Source organism: Astatotilapia calliptera, chromosome 20, assembly GCF_964374335.1.
Source record: "Astatotilapia calliptera chromosome 20, fAstCal68.1, whole genome shotgun sequence".
Classification (NCBI taxonomy): domain Eukaryota; kingdom Metazoa; phylum Chordata; class Actinopteri; order Cichliformes; family Cichlidae; genus Astatotilapia; species Astatotilapia calliptera.
This window is the reverse complement of record NC_137441.1, coordinates 7,429,268-7,444,172: the sequence shown is the minus strand read 5'-3', so window position 1 is coordinate 7,444,172 and position 14,905 is coordinate 7,429,268. Positions and strand designations below refer to the sequence as shown.

The following is a 14,905-nucleotide window of genomic DNA, read 5'->3' as shown; positions in this document are numbered from 1 at the left end:
AGGGATGGATTAAACCCGACTAAACCCAAGCACAAAGAGTTTTCATATTGCCTGCAGCTACCGCAATCTCTCAAACTGCTCATTCTGCAGACAAAAGCAAAGCAGCCAGATTAAAAAGCAGTAAAGTTATTTGTTCCAAGACCGAAACAAAAAGACACATTAGTCAGCAAAGCAGTGACAGCTCCTTTATAGCTCAGTGTTTGAGAGTTTGCACTTTCACCATATTTCCAAGCTGAAAGTCTTTTTTAGTTTCTGTCACCCCATAAAGTCTCCATGCCAAACGCTTGCTACTCCATAAATATCGCCAATTTTATCTCCTTAAGCTTCAAGGTTACACTGTCTAGTTGCCGCCCGCCCCCCAAGATTGGCAGGTTTTATAATGACATTCTCCTGATACCATCTGAACAAGTGCACTGTCTTAGGGAGTGAGAGGATTTGTCATGCATCTTAAAATGCCAAATGGGGTCATCCAAATGAACCCTCTGTTTAGGGAGTCATTAGTCTCAAGGAAATTGCCTAAGAAAATATTTAAATTCTCGTGATTATGTGTTATTAAATACCAATTAATTTCTGGGATTTAATTTAATTTTTAGCTCTAAAAAGGGTTGAACGGATTCAAAAAAAGTATCCAGAGAGTTCAAAACTGCCCAGAGGCTTAGCCTTATTTCACTTCTAAGTCATGACAGCAGCACTGTGGCCCTCGGCTTGGCAATACTGGCCTAAATATCCATAATAGCTATTAGATGGACTGGCTATTGGATTGAATTTTGCACACTGAGAATCATCAATCCAGCTGAATTACTGTGACCTCCTCACTTTTTGTGCCACCATCAATCAAATGTTGTAGCCTGTGAAAAATCTGAGCATGTGGAAAGATTTGTACAAAGGGTGAAGCTAACAGGCAGCATGAAGGGGCTTCCTCCAAAGAGTGCCTGGGCTCATCCTTGGACTTAGTGTGAGGAGCTCAGTCATCAGGAGAGGCTTGGAGTACAGTTGCTACTACTCCACATCAAAAGGACTCTGTTGAGGTAGGCGTCTGACTTTTGCTATATAATGCACAAATACAAAATACATCCTGAGGGCTGCAACCAACCCACAGACCTCTCCAGCCCACTGCATCCTAAAAGAAAAACAAAGCAACCCCCAAAAAAATCAATGCGAGCCAGCATTATGCTTAAAAAATCTTCAGGCAATGAATCTCTAGTTCTGTTTCAGTGCAATGTGTTTCATCTTTGAGCTTTATTGCACATGTCGGACTGTTATGAAGACAGACTGTTATGGATTTCTTTGAATGATAGCGGTAATTTAAAGATTTCGATTCAGTTATCAATTTTTCTGATATTTTGGAGGGGTTTTTGGTGGCTAGGTAGAATGTTTTGATTACTCCCTTAATCAAGCCACTTTGTCCAAGCTATGGAAGAAGCTGTAAAAGGGAAATCACCGTCATATCTCCATTTATTCCAGAGGTGGCATCAGTGAGACTGATGGTAATGTTGATAGCCTGATTTATGCCTTGCACCTCCATATGGATTTTATTTAAAAAAAATTTAAATGTCTCTTTTCATGCCAAATATTTCAGACATCTAAGCTATGGATTTGGCTCAACAAATACTAAAGATGCATGGGGGGGGGGAAGTCATTGCATATCATGTCTGACCCTATCTGGCTTTTGCATGCATTACCTAACTTTCAGAGGGTCATCATATTTTGATTTTACTAGAAAAATAAAAAAGACAAGCACTCTGATGTCGACTGTACATGTCAACAACAACAACGAGTCAAAAATTGTAGTCATGCCTCTCTTTTTAATAATAAAATGTTATTATGTATTATAATCCAGTTAAGGCAGTACTTGCAGAGCACAACATAATCAAATGATGTTTGCTTCATTGTTAGCTTAACAATTAGACCTCATTAGATCAAGGCCACCTTTTCATGCAGTTGATTAAAATGTCAGCGAGTTTAAAAAGGGAAAAACAGCCTAAACTGACCACTTAAAAATATAATTAAATATTTTTAAGATTTCATCAATTACATCCAGCAACTGAAGTGCTCTAATTATTTAAGGGATACTTTTACATCTTTCTACTGAGAGTGTTACTAATTTATGCATTCCATTTAATATATTCAGATAAAATGCATGAATAAACTTCACGTTACACCTGTACTCACAAATCCATGCATTTGTTTTCTCTAGTTGTGTGTAGTGTTTGTGGGGGTTTTTCTTTAATGAGATAAATGAATAAAAATCAGTCATCAGGTACTGATGCTGAAATTTGATCATCAGTGTAGTGATGCCGAAAATAAATCTGTACCCCTGGAGTGTCCTCTCTAATAGGCTGCAGAGGTCCAGCCTGTTTGTTTTTGTGCATCCTTGTTTATTCAGGTACTGTGGCCATGGCTGGCTTATATCCATAAACTGGCTCCTGTGTCATGTGCCAACCCACTCACATGCCGGCCAAATCCACACACTCCACTGCCCCTTTTATCTACCTGCCACTCTCTGTAGATCATCAAATAGACAAAAAAAAAGCCTTATCTCATCCTCAAACACTGTCTACTTAAATGAAATGCCCTCAGCCTTCTATGTGTATTTGTTTGTCTTGGCCCAGTTTCTTTCATGACTGCTTGTGTGTGTTCGATTGTGTGTGTGTGTGCATATGTGCCTAAGTGATTGCTCTCTCGTGCCTTGTTTCTCCATTCCCTAGGTAATAGAAAACTGGGAAACAAATGGATGTTGGACTGATTGCCTCTTCACCGTCCACCAAAATGCTTAAGGGGTAAATAGGGATGTTTTCTTCCTTCTGATAGAGCCTTGTTTCTTTCTGTTTCATAAAACTTTCTCCACTGTGCTTCTGCTGGGTCATTACATTAGTCATGCCTTTCACTGAGACATCAAAGAGCTAAAAATGCTGCATCAGACTGAACTCGGAGAGCCACAGGTATAATGACAAGTACACCTCCGCTGTTCCTGCAAATAGCGGTGAGTTTGATGATAATTGCAGTGCATTACTTTCCGGTTGCCCCCTAGTGTTTTCTAAGAGCTAAATATAAAATGCCTTTAGAAGACGAACAAATAACATGACTGGAATATTCTACCTCTGCAGAAAGTTCACATGATCTTTAAATCTTGGTCAATGTTAATAATCAGAGGTAGGAAACATAAAAGGAAAGACGTGAGAAATGCAGCAGACTCAATTTGATTGACGGTAAACTCTCCCTAACATGCTTCTTTAAGAAAAAGGTTTTCAAAAATGATTGATAAGCTATACTACCAGAAGCCAATTAAAGTAGACAGAAAAAAGGAAATCAGCTATAAAAATGTTTGCCCAATGTTAGATTCCAGGTCATATTACATAGTGTTACCCTTGTTTGTTACCAATGCAGTCAGGAGATGCAGTGTAGCATGGCGTAAATGTGCTGGAAGTAAAATAAAACAATACCAAGACCCAAAGTAGAAGTGTAATAGTATACAATGAGCATTTTCTTCTTTCCATTCTATTAAATTGTATTTATACATGTTCTTTGTTTAGTTACACCTTCCTATTGCTGTTTTGGAGAGCTGCCTTAATTCTTTTTTGCACAGATTCAACAAGGTGCTGGAAATGTGAGCCCATGTGTACTGTAACCTTATCTTTCTGTTCTCAGTGTCACATTTAGTGCTGTGTGACAGACAGGATGAAGGATCCAAATGCAGGACTCACGAACAACAAAGGAGTGAACTCAGGAAGCCAGCTTTAATGCTGTAACAAAATTCAGGTAATACAAACAGTTGAAAAGGAAAGAGAACCTAAAACACTAGAAACTAGGAAACTAACAACTTAGGAAACAAGGAAACTAGAAACTAGGAGCAGACAAGAAACAACAAGGGAAACTAGGAGCACAGAGAAACACACAGCAATGTGGGGTGACAACACAACAACAGACAGAGGAAAACACAGGGATTAAATACACAAGGGAGTAACGAGGGAATTAAAAAAACAGGGAGGAAGCAAAACTGAAAACACTGAGCATGGGATGCGAGACTGTCAGAGTAAAACAGGAAACAAGAAACATGCACAAAGACGTGGACTTGACACTGTGACATGGAGCCATGACAGACTAGGGAACCAGAAATACGGAGACAAGAGTAACTAACTGTGGAACACAGGGAAGGCACCGTGACAGAAAAATAAAGACCAGGGAGATTAAATATAACACAAGCAGAAAACAATAAAGAGAACCAAAACAATGAAAAACAACAAATCCAAGAATATAACTTAAACTACAATTACACCCAGTACCGTGACACTTAGCTAACAGGATTTGCACCCAGCGTGGTCTTCTGCTGCTGTAGCTCATCTTCTTAAATGTTGAAAATGTTTTGCATTTAGAGATTTATCTATATTTGAGCTTTCCATGAGCCCAAACAGTCTGGCATTTCTCCTCTAACCAACAACCTCCGAGTTACTTAAATTCTTTTTTCCCACTGATTCTGATGCTCAGTTTGAACTTCAACAGGTCATCTTGATTATATTTGCATTTAAAGGAAGCAGTTGAACGGGTGTACCTAATAAACTGTTAGTGAGTGTATATTGTAGTGTAGTGTTTAGTGATTGCATGGGGACAGCCACACAGTAGTGAGGTGTGTGGTAGGAGTGACAGATGGGCTCAAGATGGCGGTGGGATTACTTTAGCGATCGATTCTGAGCCCCTTTTTTGTTTGCAGTGGTGGTGATGGGATGGACAGGTTGACAGGTGAGGTCAGGCAGGTCTTAACAGACTATGATGTTTGCAGACGACAATCTGTAGTGAGAGTTGGAGTGGGTGGAAGAGTCCCTGGAGAGGTGGAGGTATGCACTAGAAAGAAAATAAATGACAGAGACATGTGAAAAGCTCCGCATGCATGGGTAGAGATTGTGAAGGTAAATGAGTTTAAGAACCTGAGTTCAAACATCAAAAGCAACAGACTATGCACAAGGCAGGTATAGAAGAAAGTGCTGACAGGGTGGAGTGGGTGGAGATGAGTGTCAGGGGTGATTTTTGGTGGGAGGACAGGAGCAAGAGTGAAAAAGAAGGTTTACAAGATGATGCTATGATGTATGTCTGGGAGGCACTGACAAAAAAGATGGGCAGGAGTCGAAATGGATATATCGGAGGGACAGCTCAGGTCGAGCGTTATGGAGACAAAGTTAGAGGCTTCGCTGAGATGGTTTGGGCATTTGGACAGGAGGGATAGTGGATATGCTGGACAAAGGGCCTTGCATATTAAGCTGCCAGGAAGAAGGAAAAGTGAAAGATTGAAGAGAAGGTTCATGGCTGTAGTAACATGCAGAGGTTTGGTGTGACTGAAGAGGAATCTATAGGTTCAGATGGAGGTAGATGATCAAATGTGGCAACCCCTTATAGCTGGGAGCAACTGAAAGAAGGAGTGTATATTGAGTGCAGTGCATAACAGTCGTTTCAAGGCACTCTGGGTCGTAAAGATTAGAGAGCAAATCCAACAGTCCCACATGAGCAAGCCCTCAGTGATGGTGGGGAGGAACAACTTCCTTTTATCCTTTTGATTACAGATGACAGAAATTTTACAAAATACCCAGTTCTAAGTTTGTAAGCACTAAAACAAACTGGCAAACAGACGCCCTACTTGTGTGTCACACAGCTTTTTTGCCCTGCTTTACAGAGAGTACAAAGCACATGTCAGACATGCAAAGGGTGTGAATTCTGAGAGCAAAGCATTTTTATCACAGCTTATTCTTTTGAACCTCAAACTTTGAGCGAGGGCTAAATCAGTTTGAGAAACTGACGACTCTGAAGGCATGTGTAGTAAATTGTCAATCACAAGGCAGGCGCACCATAAAACATACTCTGTGTCTCCTCCTTTATGGCTATAAATGTGACTATAATATTCAAATGAAAAAAAGTAAGACTTGAAACTAGAGAATCAGATCATCGTGGAAATGTTTGCTGAAGTCACAAATAAGTAAGCAGAAGGGAGAATTTCTAATAGACTGCAACACAATCTAACGTATTTTTTGCAAATCCTCTGCTGGGCAGTAGAAATGCAGTTTAAGGCAATTCTAGACTGGCTCACTTTTCAAAGCAGGAAGCTTCACCTACCTTTTATGACTGGAGGGATCCATTTATTTGACTAAAATATTACACTGAATACCTCTAGCCCAGCACTGAAAACATATTCATCACTAAACTGCGTGCAACATTTAGTTTAATATGAGACTTCTGTTCTGTGCCTTTTAATGTTCAAGGATTAGATTGCTAGAAGCCTGTTTGTGTACTCAAACAAATTTTTAAAAATTTAATCTGTTTCTCATTAAAATGGGAGAAACCCCAGAATTAAGTTACGTATGGTACTGCGAAATATGTGAGTTATAACACCCAATTTAGAAATAAATTCAAACATGCCCATCAGTTCATCTGTCCATCTGTTTCTTTTTTCTGAGGTAACTTTCAAAGGCTTTTAGCCTGAATTCCCTGCTGCTAAATCACTCTAGTATTGATATTTTCACCTGTCTTGTGAAGTATATTAGTGGATTTCTCAGAACATTAAAATATTCCTTCAAATACCTTTTTTTATTTCACTCTTTCCAAAACTGTTTTTCTGTGATCGCCGCTGATGTCACGATGCAACTCAAACAGCATACATCACAGGCGTAATACAAGACTGACTCAGCATGTAACTCGATCTCACTATTGCAATCAGTGAAGCAGACGCACAATCACAATGACTCCAAAGCAATTGCAGATCCTGCAAGGACGTAAGCAGCACGGCCTCAAATTGGGTGCCATAAAAGAACACTTTCGAAGCACAAACCTATGCTCCTGGGTTATTGATTTCATAATTAGTCCTTGTAATGGCTCTCCTGTGACGTCAATGCACGAGTAATTTGTGCAGCCTTCCTGCATTCCTCCGACTGTGTGGTATAAAGACGTCAGGTGGTGTGTGACAGGGTTATTATTACATTCCCCAGTGTTGTTTCTCCTTTGTGTAACATTATTAAACATAATCTTAAAGGGGCAATTTTTCCAATATGGCAAATGTCATGTTAATTAGTTGGGAAGGCTGAGTTTCAATAAAGTAGTGCGGGCAGGAGCAGCAAAGCACACACATGGCCATGAATCTGGGAAAAATGAAAAAGAAAACACCCTTCTAGAGAAAAAGCATTTATAGTCCGTGATGTGCATTTGGCCACATTTCTTGAGACAAAATGTTTGTTTTTAGAATTGTTGAATATGAAATATGTTATATATGTGGTATAATGTGTTTTTTACAGGGCGCCCCAGGGTGGCTGTGGCTACAATGTAGCTTACCATCACCAGTGTGTGAATGTGTGTGTGAATGGGTGGATGACTGGATATGTAAAGCGCTTTGGGGTCCTTAGGGACTAGTAAAGCGCTATATAAATACAGGCCATTTACCATTTACCATTTATTTTACTTTCATTTTTATAATTACTTTTAGAGACTTGTATAATTTTTTGACTTTTTATGCATATTATATAGTCACACTTTTAAACCTCTTTTGACCTTGCAATGATATAGTTGTATCCAATTTTGTTGTCCATGTGAAATGACAAAGATGTTATTGTTGATTATATTTTTGAGGGAAAACTATAAAACTGTAGGTATTACATGGCCTAAACGAATCCGTGCACTCCTGAGTTAAATAGTTGTACAGGTCTCCTCACTGACACTCCAGGTTTTTTGTTTTTTTATGTTGTTTTCCCAGGAGACCGTTTATACTCAAGAACAACAGTTGTGGTGGTTTCAAGAGATTATTTGATAGTTTATTCTACCAAGTTCTGGTTCACTTTAGGATCTTGTGGGGCAGCTGTATCTTGCAATATTAAACACAAATCGTTGCAGTTATAAGAAAAATCCTGAATGTGCATCTTGCAGTGCATTTTTGTTGTTTGAGGGCTTCAGTGTGATACTGACAGTGATGCTGAGCGGCAAAACCCACCACATCTCATCTGAAACTTGCTAGATATGCAACTATTTTTCTCAGAAGGTGTTATAAGATTTGCACAGTAGGGGGAATGATGCTTGTTAGCTGTGATCATTTGAACTTGTAAACTCCCTGCAACTGCAGAATGACAGCAGCAGATAATAAGGCGCGGTCTCTGGAGCAGCATGGGTTGTTTAGTGAGCACCAACATTTTCATGATGATTTGCCTGATTTCAGGCAAAGAAACAGCTGTAGAAATGAAAACAACAGCAAATGAGGAAGTGATTTTTACTAATCGTTGCATGAATCTGTTATCACATATGTACTGAAAGAAGTGGAGATCAGTGGGACACAGTGTGTCCCAGTGACCACAAAAAAAAGTTTTCCCACTGGTTTTGGTATGTCTCTTAACCATTTTTGCAATGATTTTTAATCCACAGAGTTGCATATTTGTAAAACCTCCACAGTGCCTGTAAAATGAGTTTTATATTCAGGAAAATGCTAAAGCATTTGTGCAGTGGACTGGAAACCATGGGAGCAAACCCAGTAACTGGAAAACTTTTGGCTGGTGAGGCAGGCAATGCAGCTCTGTTTAATACATCCACGGGTCTCAGAGGGAAGCTCTGGCAAGCAAGCATACACTGCAGTTTAACTGCAAAAATAACACTTTTTTCAGGTCTTTTCTCTTATAGAACTGAAAAATGCTATTTGACTGAACTTCACTTGTCACTTATTGAGTTTTGTTTTTGAGTGTGGATAGGTGTCATTGTTGTTCTATCTACCTGGGCAAACAAACAACCACCACAGCTGAGGTCTTCACCAAGCAAAAAAGGTACCTGTGGATGTTTCCAGTCACACGTCTCAAGAGACAGTAATGAATCCAGCAAGAAAATATGTTTTGTGAAATGTTATTTTCAATGGTGTCTTTTAGTTTTGCCAGAGGAAATACTGCAGTCAGGTTTTTATTAATCAAAACAAATCACAAGGTGAAATACTTTGGGATCTTGGAGAGAGCCTTTTGCATGGAAAATATGATGTGATTTAAAGCTGTCTTCATGTTTCCTTTAATCAAGTTCATTTTAGTAAGATAGCTGCAACTAATGTATTGGAACAATGTGATGCAACATTTCTTCAAATGTCATAGCTGTGAGAAAGGTCAAAGGAAATCTGATGATATTAATAGATAACTGAGATTCAGATGGTACCTTTAAAGGTGCCTTTTTGTGAAACTTTAAGACTAACTTGGCACAATAAATTGGGTCAATGCCACCAAGCAATCTAGTGCAACCAAAGGGTCAAAATTGGAGGTGTGCACAGATCTATTTGTATTTTATATCAATTTTCACCACACAGGATTGAAAAGACTTTCAACGTTTTCACAAAGTTTGATTATTTGTCCCCAAATTGGCACATATCTGCACTACTTGTTAAGACTGGACCCCCAAATTAGTTTAATTTGCATTTTGTTGAAATACTATTATTTTTTCTACCACGGAGCAACATTAGGACTAGAAATACGTTTTTAAAATGCAGCCAACAGAGAAATGCTAAAACTCAAAACTTAGCTAATTCCTGCAGATCACTGTTTTCAAAAGTAGAATTATCATCATTAAAAGTATTTATAACTGGGCACAAAGAACCCCACAATAACAAGTGAACAGTACGAGAATGTTTTACAATTACGTTTCAATTTTCTTTTGGCTTAAGGTGTGTTTGCTTTGATTGCGAGGTGCCTTTACACGGGAAGCTGAAGCCCATACATGTCTATATGGGCTTAACCAGTGGAGGTGGGCGGAACAATTCAAATATCGATAGTATTAATGCTAATCCTGGTGTCTGATTGGATCGATACAGTGCGATAGTATCGATATTTTGTTGCTACCCTCTAAGTTCAGTGTGTAGCCCGCTGACTCGTTAAAGGAATCATTTATTTGGAAATGAAAAAAGATATACCTCAAAATGTACTATGAAAAAAGTCCAAACCTTTTTGTTTACTCTGTCTATTTCTGCTTGTTTTTTTTAACCTACAGTACATGCTGACCCTTTACAGACAGGCACAAGAGCAGTTTCAAAATACATGAAAAGCTGAATGGTGTCTTTTACTATGTTAACTAATTATTGTGGAAAGTAAAAATTACACCAATAAACTTCATAATTTGCAAAATCATGATTATTCATTTCATAAGTGATAACACAACAATCTCCACTGCATAAGCGGCCTTTATACGTTAACACTATCAGTATCAGTGTTGGCATTGGCAATACTGCCCCTTTTACTTGCTGTATTCACAGCACTGGTAGCCAGTCAGCTTAATGAACTGGACCACTCATCCATGTTTATGTTGCCTCTGGAGTGTGATGTGGTACAGCCCATCCAATAAACTTGTGCCTCAGTTGTGGTGTGTTACTAATTAGCAAGTAGGTGCTTCTATGTGTACGTTTCGTGGATGCTGCTTGCTAACTAAGCTTGCAAGTGTTATCTGATAACTCCACTCCACCCTTTTGTCAAACCACAGTCACCTTTGCCACCATAAATTGCTAACACTGAGACTACAAAATGCAGACTCCCAAAATGACTGGGTGACCTCATGCCAGCACCAGTCCATGGTTTTCTTGTCAGTGCTTACAGACAGGCTTTTAACACGATCAGAAAAAGTTGCCATAGTGACTGTGCCCTGCTGAACTGCTTGTCCCTCCTCACTGCTGCCTACAGCTATATTTCATAAAGTTTCATTATTGTTCATTTCTCCCAGTACTGGCCAACGTCTCGGTGATTCACAGTGTCCTTCCTTGGGCTTTGTGGACTGTTCTTCCTCTTTGTCATGCTCTTGGGGAAGCTGTGTGTGTGTGGTTATTTTTTGGGAGGTTTTTTTGCACATTACTCCCTGGAATAAAATGGACTGCTGCCTGCCGCCAGCTACTTTGGGACACAATATTTTATTCCTCTGTTCCTCCTCGTCGTGGTGGAGACATGCAGGCCTGTGGTACTGTCACACACCCTTGTGTTTGCCTCACAGACACTGCATGAGGATGAGAAAGACTAAGAACAGATGTGTGCAGGCGGAAGCAGCTATTTGGATCTCCTCAGACACCCTGCTGTAAAATGGCACAGCTTGGTTATATGTAATACTTGACAGGCCCAGGTCTGCTGGGTTTGATTAGATTTTATGTTTTTAAAGAGCATCTCCTGCGGCTGACGATGTGACAAAACATAACAAGCTCCGGATATGGGCTTGAGCCCTTGTTATTCTGGAAGACGAGTGTGATAAAGCTCAGCGTGCACCTTGCTGCTGCCATCTGCTCCCTCTCTTATGTTTGCCTGACAAGAGTTGTGTTTGCGTAAAAACACAGTGGTTCCTCTGCTTAACCACCCCATAGCAGAATGTCAGTGTGACTTTATTGCGTTGTGTTTTGTGTGTCTGAGTATTAAAATGCAGGGGAAAAAATCACATAAATGAAAGTATTCCGTAATCTCTCCTATGAATGGATTTGTTGCAAGGACAAATGAATCCTTTATCTTCCATCTCCTGACATGAGATCATCTTCTATTTCCGAGGTAGTTCATTTCAAGAAAAGAAAATTATTGATCTCAAATGTTCCAGCAATCCGTCTCAGTAATTCAACCCAACTCCAAATGGTTTTGCTTTCTCATGCAGCAATAAAGTCGAAGCCATTCCTCTTCAAAAGTAGAATCTCTAATGAGAAAAGTCAGCTCAAACGGCTTTTGATGTTTGATACCTGACATGAATTCATGAATTGTTTAACTGTTACTAGCTTTTCAACGTTAATATATTTATTATTTTTATGGTGATATAATCCAAACATGGTATAGTTACATATCATCCCAGTAAACCCGGTTAAACTCTCTTCCTTCATTAGAAATAGCTGATTTTGGCAGCAATATGCTTGATTAGTAAGTCAACTTATTGGTCCCCGTTTTGGATCACTCGTTACTGTCGGAGCCTGACAGCCGTCCTGTCGAGGCAGGTGCTTTATGTTCCTTTTCTGAACAATTCAGCCCGCTGATTAATTGCTCCCCTTAGGGTTAAGTGATGCAGAGCCACTGCGAGGCTTGCAGAAATTTATCAAACCACATTAACATCTAATGAAACTGGCAGCTGAAAGTTGTCTTTTCTGTGGCAAAAACATTTATTTATCCTTCTATACAGTTTGAAAGCAGATTAATCGGATGTAAATAGGCTGTTCTCTTGTGTTTGACGTGATGGTAAGACATATTTTCACATCACAAACATGCAAATGTACACTAGTGGAATGCTGAGCAGTTGCATTCATTTGAATAATCTCTTTGATACCATCTTGAAATACACTCCTCCTGAGATTCAAGAAGGAAACCCAAGCAAGGGTAATTTTTATTCATCATATTTGGAAAATAAATAGCTTCATCTCATAGTAATCACAATGCATCTTGGGACAGTAGCACAGATATTATCAACAGGAAATCAGCTACAGTCATATTTCAAACACTTGTGTTCAATAGTGAGGGTCATTTGCATTTTTGCAAGGGCTCATGGAAAAACTGCATTAGCAAAACTAAGACGGGCAGAGCAGTGGCAAACAGTTTGTTTTTGCTTTAGCAAATCATAAATATATATTTTAAAAGATGCATTATAAGAATTAATCAATGCTGCATGAACAGTTATGTAATAGTCCCTGGTCACGCATTTATCACAGTGTTCATTTTAAAAGCCAAAGGATCAAAGATGTCATGAGAAAAAAGACAATAGCTCAGCACGAAAAAGGTTACTGCTGACTTGTCATGCATAAATGATAAGGACCTTAACAAATGGCAGCAATAAACATGTCGACTCAATGGCTTGCCTCCTAAATTATAGCCTTATTCATTAGTCGGCTGCTATCATTAGTAAAACCGTAATAAACTTCTTCGCTGGGAAAGGTCAGTCTGCGAGTCATTTTAATGAGGATTGTCATTTTAGAAAAGTTACACAAATTTACAAAGAACCTCCCTGAAAAATATCACAAGTCAGTCCAAAAAATGACCCTGTTTACAAACGAGGCTTGAAATATACTCACAAAAATAAGAGACAGAGGTCTACTAATTACATCCTGATCGGTGCTGCAATCAATATGTGACACAAATGTCAGCGATCTCAGCGTCTCTCAGCACTCCCGTGTTTTCTGAACCCAGTGTCCTCATTTGTCATTGTGCTGCTGTTAGTCTGTGCATCACCAGCCCTCCTGTGTAAACATGCAGTTTCCCAAACTGCTACAGTCAAGCCCGAATCCGAGGCATCCGGGCAGAGTAGGAATTACTCCCACAAACGATCGTCTGCCTCTTCTTGTCCACCCGGTAAGTTGGAGAAGTTTCTGGTAAACACTTTGCATTACATGGTTGGGGCAGGAGGGAGCCTGAGTGGGGTACCAGTGAAGGGCAGAGAGAGGAATGTGTCATTGTAGTGCAGAATTGCACTCTTTAAACTGTGTTACAGTCACACCAGAGAGGTTATAAAGGTAAATGTATTGTTGTTGCTGTCACTGACAAAGTTGATTTGGCACTGCTCCAGTCGAGCAATATCCCCAATGTCCAACTTTGATAATAACTGAGTCGGGTCTGTGTTTGTCGTTAAAACCTTCTGTTTGTCCTGCTGCTCCTTTACATCCTCCTCCGCTTCCTTCACCTCTTCCTTTCTATCTTTGCTCTCCTTCTCACATTCCTCCTCCTCTTCCTCTTCCTCTGTGATGGAGCAGAGACGGGTGGCAGTCCCGGGGTTGTCGGCAGGCGGTCTGTAGTGGCACTGCCCGTTCAGCAGCCTCCTCAGAGGCATCAGGGGCACTGCCTCCTCACCGAGCAGCTGCTGCTGGCAGTGCCGGAAATCACTCTGACGCTTCAGCCGCTTGAACTCGCTGAAGGCGGAGGTGGCATTCTGGTAGAGGCTGTGGGCGATTGCCTGGGCCTTCTCCGACTTACTAACCAGGACTGCGTGACACCGGAGCACCACCGCCATGTTCTTGACCTGGTGCCTATAAATCCAAGCCAGGATCTTGGGCCGGCACGGGTCAGCGGTGCAATAAGTGATCCTGTTCAGGGAGTAAAGATGGATGGGTTTCTTTTTCCCGGATTTGTCGGCACTCATCCGGATCCCTTGTGGTCCCACTGTTAACCTCATCTTGACACTCTGGTCCCCATAGTTGCTCCTCGCCCAGATTTTGGCCACCGCCTCCTGGGTGCAGCCATCTCCCTTTGCCGTAATGGTGACCACACTTCCCAAGTAGCGCACATTATAAACCGGCTCTTCTTTATTCAGTTCAACCTTTTGCCGTTTTGTGTGGAAGATGCTACCCACCCAGTCAAAGGGGCAGTCAGGTAGCAAGTCAGGACAGGAGCGCAGCAGAGAAGAGAGGATGGAGTGGTATGTCAGTCCAGTCCCCAGGCTCTTGGGTTTACTCTTCGCCTCATCCTCCACCAGAACAAACTTATTCCTTCTCCAGGGCAGCATGGCGTGGGCGAAGTTGGTGCGAGCGAGTGAGCGAGCCCCTCTGTTGCTACGTTTCCTCTTGTAAGCTCAGGCAAGAAGAGTATTAAAGCCGATGTGGGCGAGAGAGAAAGAGGAAAGCACAGAGAAGCTGCTTGGCGAAGCACAGAGAAGAGACTGAGAGCTGCGAGCCTCAGCCAGTCTGTTCCCAGTTCGCTCCTCCTTCCTCTCCTCCTCCTCCTCTTTCTCATCTGTTTTCTGCATCATGCAGCGCTGATCAGTGCAGGATCCTTAGCCCGGCACTCGGGCACTCTCAACCCCCTCCCTGCTTTATTGTTTTGTTTCCAAATGGCTCAGTCCCAAAGCACTATTTATCCATCCAGCTTTGCACTGAGCTATCACTCTATCTATGTTTCTTGTAAACATGAGAAAAACAAGTATTCCCTCTTAGGTAACTACTTATTAAATGAGTTGTAAAAGTCACTTGTTAAGTGTGATTTGTTTAAGC

The 14,905-nt window shown here is 40.7% G+C and overlaps 1 protein-coding gene across 1 annotated transcript; it reads right to left on the bottom strand.

Annotated features, from left to right (window-relative positions):
- Positions 1–12,284: 12,284 nt before the first annotated feature.
- Positions 12,285–14,650, bottom strand: fam43b (family with sequence similarity 43 member B). Its single transcript, XM_026154268.2, has one exon. It carries the CDS (start codon positions 14,419–14,421, stop codon positions 13,414–13,416), a length of 1,008 nt encoding a protein of 335 aa, XP_026010053.1. The 5' UTR covers positions 14,422–14,650; the 3' UTR covers positions 12,285–13,413.
- Positions 14,651–14,905: the final 255 nt, after the last annotated feature.

Excerpts from the sequence above, each read along its gene's own strand:
- fam43b (XM_026154268.2), bottom strand. The coding sequence starts at position 14,421 with ATGCTGCCCTGGAGAAGGAATAAGTTTGTTCTGGTGGAGGATGAGGCG.